Here is a 10,894-nt window from a genome sequence, read left to right on the forward strand (position 1 = left end):
GGCAGACAGGCAACTCTAAACACAAGACATGATATCTTCTGTGTGGCAGCACAGAGTCTTAGAATTCTCTATCAATGGAATTGAGATTATCCTTGATTATGTTCGTGCAGGTGGTGGAAATGTGGGTCCTTTTTGCCTTTTAGTGGTTTTTTTATATATTAATTTTCTAATAAAAGAAAACAGACAAAACTGTAAGTCTCCTCACAAGAGCAAAACAAATAATCCAGACTACAGAAAGTAAAAATAAAAATGTAAAAACAACCAAAAGAGAATGATTTCCATATCTGTTTAAAGAATCATTGGCTAAGATGGAATATGAATTCGTTCTTTCGAGGTTTGGTCGTCAAGTTTTCTCTGATGTACAACTGTCAATTGTGGTCATAATGTTACTTCCATCCTATATAGCCAAACATTACTACACGTAGTTCCAAGAAGATCTAACCATCCATTCACATTACAATGCAACAATAGATTGTCCATAGTTGTCCTTACTTTTGTTATCATTAGATATTTGCCATATCCAGATGTTATTGTCTTGCCTTAACATTTCAGCAAACATATCTATATGGTGTGTCTCTATATACACACTGTCACATTGTACATAACGCATATCCCATATAACATGGTGTGCATGCATATGCATATACCGTGTGTATAGATGCACAAGGATGCATATACTGTATAGCATATAGTGTACACTAAATAACATGGCATGCTTCTCTCTCTCTCTCTCTCTCTCTCTCTCTGTGTGTGTGTAGGAAATTTAAATACATAGATATATGTTTCATGTAACACACCTATGATATAATATGCTTCAGTATATTAATGGGACATATGCAGACACCAAGACACATTTACATACCATCCTGCCTGCATAATGACAGCACTTTTGAAAGCCCTGCTCATAAGTACTGTTAAGCTAATGAACATAAAGAACAGGGCCATTTTTCCACCTTGGAGGAACTTGTCCCAAATTCTCTCAACCAGACCACATCATCATAAACCTTCAAGTGGGCTCCCACCTCTTTAGTTAGGATGCTACTGCGGCTCTTCTGTTGTGTTTATACTGGTGTTTTCAAAGTATGCATTTTGCTTATACACTATGTCTTTATTGTTCTGCTGTGCTTTGCATTTTCAATAGTACTAAATTTTTCATGCGCTAGCCTAAAAAGTTACTCAAAGTACTCAAAGAAAACCCTTGACGATTTTTTCCTATTTTGTTCTCTATCTTCATTATGTTCTAGCTGTAATGTTGTAAAAATTATATCATTGTTTTTATTGTAAGCCACCTAGAGTGGTTGAATACGATCAGATAGGCGGGATAGAAATAAAATGAATAAATAAACGAATGAATAAATAAATAAATAAATAAATAAACCATTTTTTTTAAAATGCAAGTTACAGAGAAGTCTTCTCCCTGAGCAACAGACAGGGATGCGTATACATGCAAGTGAATGGCAAGATGAGAGATAGCATTACAATATATTCAGACACAATTTCTAATTCCCTTTTTCCACCGGGGTGTCCAGGCTTTGATGGTACAAGCATTCAGCTGGTCCAGCCACCCTGACAGATTGTGAGCTTGCTGTATGTTTGCCACCCCCACCTTTCCCTCTCCTGAAACAAAAGCTGGCTGTTGCTTTGACAATCCCACTTGCCATCAGATTCCCCCTCCCCACCTCCTTCTGTCCTCCTTTTTGCATAGAAATCATTCTGCATCCTGAAGCCCTGCAAAAAGAAAACAGTGCAACAAATCACAGATTATTACATGCCAGGCAACCTCACTCCACAATGCATTGCCTCTCTGGAAGAAGAGCAAAATCAACACGCTGCTTTACCTGCTGGACTGTCTGAAGCACGCTGGGCTTGGCATTGTCAGCATCCAGACCTTTCTCCTTGTCTGACGATCCTTTCCCAGCTCGCTTGCATTTGCACAAGCAGGTGAGACCACACAAGGCAAGGATGCTTGTAGCAGTCCCCAAGGTGGCCCCCAGAGCAATCACTGGGACAGACAACACCATTGTCTCGGACTGGGGAAGCCACAACTTTACTCAGCCAGCATGATTGTCCTTCATCTGCTTGCAGAATGACAGCTCGATCTCAGCCTCTTTGGAAGACTGGAATAGCTCCTCTCTAGCAGTTGATGCAGGACAAGTGATTCAAAAGGAACTAACGGATCACTCCTGCGCTGCTAGGCAATCAGATCATCTCTTCATCTTTCTACGGTTTTTCTGGCTTAAGGCTCAAAGGGAAGAAGCACAAAAAGAAGCAGCAAAGGAAGTAGCCAACCCAGTGTCTGCAGTCCCTTTAAGACTGCAAGCAGGCAGCTTTCATTGAAGATCATTCTCCACCGGGAAAAGTCTGATGTGCAATAGAGTCAGACGTCAGCAAGATGGGGATGGGCTGTACTGGCCAACTCACAGAAAGTGCATTTAAGGCTGAGGCTGACTCTTTAGAGGGCGTGTTGCAGACTATCTTTCTTAAACATTCCTAGCAAAGGATGTTATTGTTTTCGCTGTCGTCATTGTTTTCAATTCATACTTGCACCACTGCTAAAAATATGGAAGATAAAATGTGCAAGGTTGACACCTGTCTGCAATCAAATGGCTTCTTTTTCACGACAGTGAAAATACAACACCTGGCCCCACCAAATCCTTCAGTTCAGCTGACCCATGTCATATTCAACAGGGCTGCGCATGAGGTGGAAGCAGCACATAGGACCATGATTTAACAATCAGAATCTATGATGTTCAGTTTCCTGACCCAAGGGGATGCACTATTGAGTTATACCTCCTCTGATAAGGAGGCTAAATCAGTAGCACCCCATTCCCTGAGATTTCCAGTCCAAAGTGTGAGGTTAGGAGACGGATCTCAGGGTAGACAAGGATGGGGTTGGGGGCGGTGGTCCCCAGGCTTTGTGATGCCGTTGTCTGGGCTTGTGCAAATGGAAGGCTCATTAGTTAAGACAATGGTTCTTCCATCCCTATCTTACTCCACATAAAGTTGTAGGCCTGACACTGGAGTGTCAAAAAGGCAGAGGTAAGAGAATAGAATGGAGGACTGAGAAGAGAATGCATCCTCTTGGCCCTCTTCTGTCATGTGAAACTATTGTGGTTTTTGTTTATTGGTGTAAGGAAATCGTTGAGTGTTACTTTAATTAAAATAAACTTCCTCTTATTACACAACAGATAAAATACTTTGATCAGTAACCTACAGAGCAGATGGAACTTTAGTCTTCCTTAGTAAATCACCCCTTATTTATTAGTTTACCTCAACTAGCACTTATTTGTTTCGCTATATTTGCTCACACTAGTATGAAAAAGAATAAAATGTTTCATTTTACTCACAGTTCTTCTTATACAAAAACAAACATCATATTTTGTGGAAATGTTAACTTGTTAAATTACTGAGCTTAAGTGATTAATTTACTTCATTATTAATTGATTGCTTACATTGCTGACGGAACACTTCATCCTAACTGTTCACTTCTGACTCTGAAACTAACACACTGACATACCCTTAACTGCTAACTGACTCTAATGGAATAAAACCCTGGCAGGAAAAAAAACACAGGAAAAAGAATCTAAAGTATAGAGGGAATAACTGGCTGCTACTAAGTTGACTGACTGCAACCCCAATCAGAAAAGTCCTTCCCAGCTAAAACCTTCTCTCAAAGACATCATATGAGGGTGCAATGTGTTACAACACATTCAAATTGATTCAGTGAGCCTTGGTGCCAGCTCAGAATGGGTGTGGATGGGTGCCTAGGCTTTTTAACTGAGACAGACAGACAGACAGACATTGATCAGCCAGATTTGTTTCTGGCACCTGAAACCCAGGGAAGCATAGCAGTTCCCTGAGACTTAAGCCAGTGCTCTGAGGAATGTCAACTCTATGCACTAATCATGCCAAACTTGACCTCAATCACTGGAAGAGTGTGGCAACATCATCATGAAACTGCATCTTTCACGTCTTTCTGCAATTGCCTTCATTTTGAGATCACAAGACAGTTAATTTGCAAGGTTTGATTTGGCCTTTTCTTTTGCCTATGCAACACACAATCAGAATGTGCTTTGTCATGTGGATAGCTTCCTCACCTAGAAAGTATTAAGAAAGTGAAATGAAAAGTCTGCAATTTTAATACTTCTCTAGAAAGGATGCTCACAGGTATATCTGTGCTTGTGAGCTTTGCATATGGACTTCATGGAAGGTAGGAATCATAATACAGTGCTGCTCAAAAACAAAATTCCTGCACCTAAAAAACTAGCATGTCAGGAGACCATTCTTCATATGAACCTGCTGCACAGTCTTAAGTGCTACATCCTCAGGTTTGTCATTGTCTTTGCTGCTTCTGCTAGAAAGTAGATCTTGCCTTTCTGTTGCACGACAGGTTGCTCATCCCAATCTGGCATGATAATGACGTCTTTTTAAAGTGTATCAGGAACTCTGTACTATTTTGCATCTTACAGACCCCAAATATTACCTAGTAATATGCCTTTGAAGATATTCCAAAACTGTCTGTTGAGTACAAAAACAAAGCACAGTTCACAAGGTGATTGCTTTTAGCAAAACATTTCACATTATTAGCCAGTAGACAATCTTAGGGAGGTGCCTGTTCCAGACATCAGGTGTGGCAAAGTCTCCAACTTGCATTCTGGCATCCCATGTGATCCATGGCTAATTTCTTGTGACCCTTGACCTGATTTTTAAAGTACTCTTCAAAAGATCTGTTCAGGAATCAGGGAAGGGGAGCAGGGGGGAGAGAATAATAATAGATAGGCTCTACTTCTTTTGCCTCTTTCCCTGTCTGCAACTGGCATCTGCCATACCTACCACCACCTGAGAATGTATTTCAGCTGATAGTTATGCACCATCATGTCAATTCAAAAAGCATTGCACTTCAAACTTGCTGATAAGCAAAATGACCCAGTGGTCCTTTTAGAACCACAAATGACAATGATTTCTAAAATTTTAATTTGTTTTCAATTTTAACCTATTTTTCATATACAGTGGTGCCTTGCTTAACATTGATAATCCGTTCCAGGAACATTGCTGTTAAGCGAAAACATCGTAAAGCGAAATAAAAAACCCCATTGAAACACATTGAAACCCGTTCAATGCGTTCCAATGGGGTAAAAACTCACCATCCAGCGAAGATCCTCCATACGGTGGCCATTTTCGCTGCCTGTATACGAGGAATCTGTCCCTAAACACAGCGGGGAACCATTTTAATTGCCCAGCGGCCATTTTGAAACCGCAAACATCGTTTTGCGAAGAATCAGTTCCCAAAGCAGGGAACTGATCATCGCAAAGCTAAATTCCCCCATTTAGACCATCATTTTGCGATCACAATTGCGATCGCAAAAAGATTGTCATAAAGCAGATTTGTCGTAATGCGGGGCAATCCTTAAGCGAGACACCACTGTATGTCCATAATTTTAAACTCTCTGACAGGAAGAAAAAGAAAGAAAGAAAGAAAGAAAGAAAGAAAGAAAGAAAGAAAGAAAGAAAGAAAGAAAGAAAGAAAGAAAGAAAGAAAGAAAATTCTGACTTATGGTGACCCTTTCCAGGGTTTTCTAGATATACTCGGTACTATGAAATGGTTTAGCACTCCCTCCTTCTGAGGGTGCTCTGGAACTGTGCAGCTGGCCCAAGGCTACACATGCTGACTTTTCTGCCAGCAGGCACAGTGGGGAGTCAATCCCCCAAATTCTGGTTCTTGAGCCAACCACCCAACTCACTAACTAATTTAACTGGTTCCAAAAGATTTGTTATTTGTCCCCACATATTCCAATTGCTACCGATGTGATCGTTACTGTGTCAGAGACTGGATGCAAGCATCACACTTCACAGTTACACAGCTCTCCTAATTCCCAGAGAGCACAACCACTGGGCAAGACATCTAGGGTATTCTGGGACCTGCAGTCCAATGCAGCAACTTTTCCAAGCCTAAGAGGTTGTCATCTGTTTTTTCCCCAGGGTGGAAATGAATGGATGCATAATGTATTGGGGCAAATGATTAAAAGACTTGAACGATGAGGTGCTTTGTGGGCATGAGTCACCTCTGAGGATCTCAGTGCCCCTAGAGAATTGGTCCCTTCCAACTTCTGTAATAAAGGTAGATTTATTTTCGGGGACCGTGAGTCATGGAAACGTTCTTCACAGTGCAGAATCTTAAGGCAAAATATTTTCTGCCAAATGGGGAGGAAAAGCAGGATGGAAAGGTGCAGGAGAACTCTCAGAGGTCAGCAGGTAAACATGGGCATTCATCAAGATTTCCATTACGGCCACCTTGCTGTAGCTGATCATAAATTTATTACGTGTACAATTGGCAGACGAACCACAAGACACAGAGCAATACAACAAAATGCTGCCCGCATTGAGTTGCCAGTTACATTTCACCCTTCCAAAAGAATGCAGTGCAAGCAGAAAGTTCTTGGTAGGGATGCAGAACTGTTTTGCCTTTCCCCATATGCGGGCATATAAGAGGGAGGATGAGCACTGATGAATTCGCTGGGGTGGGATAGCAAAGGTAACCCAGAAGATGCACAGACTAAAGGCGCATGTGGAGCTGCTGGAGATCCTTGAGCATCAATTGGATTCCTTAAGCTAAACTTAGTATTGGACACATTGTGGTAGATGATAGGTGAGTTTTGCCAGCCTGTAGTGAAGGCATAACTCTCACTTACCAACCTGTTGCATTTGATCAAGGAATCTTGATTTTTCTCAGTTGTACCTATGGGTTACTTCCTAAGAATGTTTTATCATTCAATTGCAGAAACCAGGGGGAGGGGGAAGGTGTTCTCTTCCATTTTCCCCACTACTCACCAATTCCCTACTACTCACCTCCATGTTTTGTCCTTGCCACAGAATAAATCCACAGCGGCATCATGTCTTTTGGTCAGTTGCATAGAGACCTGTCTGTGTGGAAGCAGATCCTAGCATGTAAGTTACACATTCATGACCTCCCAAGTGAACGCAAGGGAGGTTTTTCAGCAGCATCATTTGTATTGAAAGCTCTCAGACGTCTGAAATCTGTAACAGGACTGGCCCTACAATTAGACAGAATGAGGCAGCTGCTGCATGTGGCAGATACTGAGCAAGCACAGACCTGTTGATGAGCTTTGTCCCCCCCCCCTTTTTTTTTGTTTTGTTTTATGTGCAGAATGGCAGAGTGGAATCTTGCCTTGAACAGAGTTATTTATGTACAAAAACACAATTCACATTATATTCATGTGAACCAATTATTTCCTTCTCAAGGAATATACTTGCATTATATATATTTACATAGTCCCAAAGTGCAACTGCTTCTCGTTGCTTGTTCCAGTTGCAATTAAGTTAGTTACTTGAAGTCCCTGGAATTTCACAGCTTATAAATCTCTCAACAGTATTCAGCTGTTTTGTTACCCACAAGAAAACATCCACACTGACTCCTTTTATGACACCAGGCAATCATTCTGGCAATACAGTATATTCTTCTTTCTGTTGTTGCTACTTCTTTTTAAAAGCCTCCCTTCTTTTATACTGAGCCTATTGAGGGATGCTTGGTGTTTCTGAAGATCAATTACCTCATTAGTTTCACCTGCCATCTTTCCTTCTAGTAGCTTTACTCAGCAAAAAAGTTCTTTGTAAAATATAACACCAACACCTGTAGCAACGTGTGGGAAGATAAAGCTATATGTGTAACACTGCCTTCCCTACACCCCATAAGTTAACCAGTTGCCTTCAAGTGTACTGTAGTGCAGGATGATTTATTTATATTTATTTATTCACTTTCTTTACATCTCCCCTTTCTGTCAGTGAACGGACTAAAAGTGGTGTTACTCCTTTTCTAAGAACAGCAATTGATTTGGCTCTTTAAACAATAGTTGAGAGCTTTCCTGACGTATGGTATGTTAGGGCACATCAGGACAGAGGAATTTAGAATGATCTAAGTCACATTGAAAAGGTTCTTATCTTCAGTGCAATCTACAGTATTTTATCTCACACTTGATTGATCTTCTCATTCACACGAGACACATTTCTCCTCCTATGAGAAGGACCCAGACAGCACTTCAGATTGCTTCAATTTCTCTCCCTTTTGATAAATGACACCTTGCTCCAGCCCCTTTCCTCACCTTTTATCATGAGTGTTGTTCCACAAGCTGTGGCAACTTTAACTTCCCTTTTTGGGTTTAATTTAGTAAGTGGCACAGCACTACAGCAACACATCTACCTAGCATGGCTACTGCCCTGTATCGGAGGAAGTGCTGCATCACTTAGGGGAATATGTTTTGAAAAAAATATGAGAAGAGAAAAATCAGGGAGAGGATTTCTCTCCCGTCCTTTCCCCTGTCACAGCCCAGTGCATATAAATCACAGGGTGGTCACCAAAGAGAACTCCATCTGCTCATCTGATCATTCCCTTCGTCCCAGTCACAGTACTTCAATTAGTGGCTCATTAATATGTAAACCCAAATTTCACCAGAAAGACAAGATGCTATCCTGATATCAAGATTCCATTGCTAGTACTGTATGGGGAACTGAAGGGATATTTATTTATTTATTTATTTATTTATTTATTTATTTATTTATTTATTTATTTATTTATTTATTTATTTATTTCCCGCCCATCTGGTCTATTCGACCACTCTATCTCATCTCATCCTTTGCCTCAGGCAACAAAAAACCTGATCTGCTTTCAGCACAGCTGAGATTCCAATGAATTTATTGTATTTTGTATCTAAATTGAATAAAATATACACCGTTTGCCACTTTCTTCTAAAGATGGACAAGCATTTGAAAAAAACTAGAGCGAGCTTGTCCAGAAATCCTGTAGCACATTTTATTATGTGAGAGCTTTATACACAGCCTAGTTGATAGTGTGTGGGGGGATGTGTTTATCACATCCTGATAAATGCAGGATATGATAGATAGTTGGATCATTGCTCTGGTTCTAAGAACAGTGGTGATTGTTCTTGCTCTTAAAACAATGGTTGAGAGCTCTCCTGATGTTTTAGTTCCAGTCACAACACATATATAAACCCATATTGTATCAGCATTATAAATTGTGTGACTGACTTTTTTCTTTTTAAAATAACCATACACTAAATTGAAACCAAACATGACAGTCTCTGCCATGGTCTGCCAGAACTGAAATGAAGTTCTCTGAAGGATTAAAGTGAAAGAAAATAGCACTTATAATAGTATCAAATAAGCCTTCAACAGCAATCCTGTCATCCAAGCTCTGAGCTTGAAAATAATAATATTTTAAAAGCTTTGATCAATTACACTGCGGGCACCAGGTGTGGTGGTGGCAACAGTGAGATGTGATGGGTGGAAGAGACATTTGTAGTGTAACCTTCTCCCATGATGAGATCCTCTTCCCTTCGCTGCCTTTGCCACAGTATTATATAACTGAGGTGGGAATACTCTCCATTTTTTCCCCTTTGCTTTTTCCACAGCCTAAATTATTTGAGCCATACATATGCTGTTCATAGGGATTAGTTGTTTCATGCAGTGCTGCTATTTCTTTAACAATGATCCTGTGTTATCACTGCAGAAGAGTGTAATGATGTTATTGTGCAGCAGAGAAAATATTAGACAATTCTAAAAATGAGGGCAGCCCAATAAAAAATTATAACAATGAAACTTTGGATCAGCACCACATTTGGCACATATGTAGCAGACAGTCTGCTCTTGCTTTATGCCAAATTTTGCGAAGTTTGGGCAAAGGGTTTTTGATTAATGGTTTTTTTAAAAAAAACTACTTTGCCCTTCCATGAAGAAACAAGCAACCCTAAATGTCCTCAGATTTCAAACAGAGCAGATAAATTGAAAATACAATTTTTGCTTTTTTTCCTCCTTTTGTTTGAAAGAGAATTTTTGGCACCACCAACTTTTTTTATTTAGAAAAATCCAGGCTGCTTCTCAAAAAAGGCATTTCAGAAATGAAAAAATGTGACTTTATTACACAACTTACCTGCAAGAGCTTTCCAAAGTATATATGCAACTTTCTATAGACATAGACATATAGATAGCTATTATATTGTAGATATGAAGCTTTCTGTGGGAGAAGGCTATAGGGCAGTGATGGCGAACCTTTTTGAGCCTGAGTGGCCAAACTAAAAAAACAACTCAGTGGGTAGTGGCAGCAGCAGAAGCGGAAGTGGTGGTGGCAAAAAGCAAAGCAAAAAGCAAAGCATGCTGCTTATATACCGCCCCATAGTGCTTCAAGCACTCTCTGGGCGGTTTACAGAAGTGGAAGTGGTGGTGGCAGAAGGGAAGAATCCTGGGCACAGAGGTGCCTCCAGACCCCACTCTGGCTCTGCCTCCAGCCGTGCCCAACCCCACCACTGCCAATAGCTTGGCTGGCCCACTGCCGCCAGCTTCAGTTGCTCCGGATCCTGGCCTGCTGCCTGTTGAGGTGCTAGCACCATGCTTGCAGCTGCCTCCTCAGGTTTGGCTGCCAGGGCTAGCGATCCAGTGACTTATGGCTCATGTGCGCGCAGAGAGGGATCTGCGTGCCAGGTGTGGCACACATGCCATAGGTTCGCCATCTCTGCTATAAGGCAATGAAAGGTCCTTCTCCCAGCTGGGAGCATCAAGGTAATCTTAACAGCTGATTGTCTGATCTATTCATGCTGTGGTAAAATACCAGATTGATCCAAAATAAGTGTAAACTAATTAGTGATCTGATTTGTATAACTGAAAACCTTGGTTGGGTGTAGAAGGTGGGGTTGCCCCTAAGTTCACCCCTCTATGGGGAGGACAGACCTCTTACAATAATCTGACTCTGAAGACTGTTGGATCCAATTGGTTTCAAGACATCTTATGCTCACTGCCATTCACACTTGTCAAAAAACAGCCCTGAAAATTGTTTTGTATTTGGGTGAGAAGTAGTTAACTGATGAAA

At 40.8% G+C, this 10,894-nt stretch overlaps 1 protein-coding gene across 1 annotated transcript in view; it reads right to left on the bottom strand.

Annotated features, from left to right (window-relative positions):
* The window catches only part of SYT13 (synaptotagmin 13), a 31,698-nt gene extending 29,028 nt beyond the window's left edge, over positions 1–2,670 (bottom strand). The window contains exon 1 of the mRNA XM_020798491.3: positions 1,839–2,670. Within this exon, the coding sequence (XP_020654150.3) occupies positions 1,839–2,021 (183 nt within the window). The 5' untranslated portion in view covers positions 2,022–2,670. The remainder of the gene's footprint in view (positions 1–1,838) is intronic.
* Between the last annotated feature and the right edge of the window lie 8,224 nt (positions 2,671–10,894).

Source organism: Pogona vitticeps, chromosome 1 (assembly GCF_051106095.1).
Source record: "Pogona vitticeps strain Pit_001003342236 chromosome 1, PviZW2.1, whole genome shotgun sequence".
In the NCBI taxonomy this organism is placed as follows: Eukaryota; Metazoa; Chordata; class Lepidosauria; order Squamata; family Agamidae; genus Pogona; species Pogona vitticeps.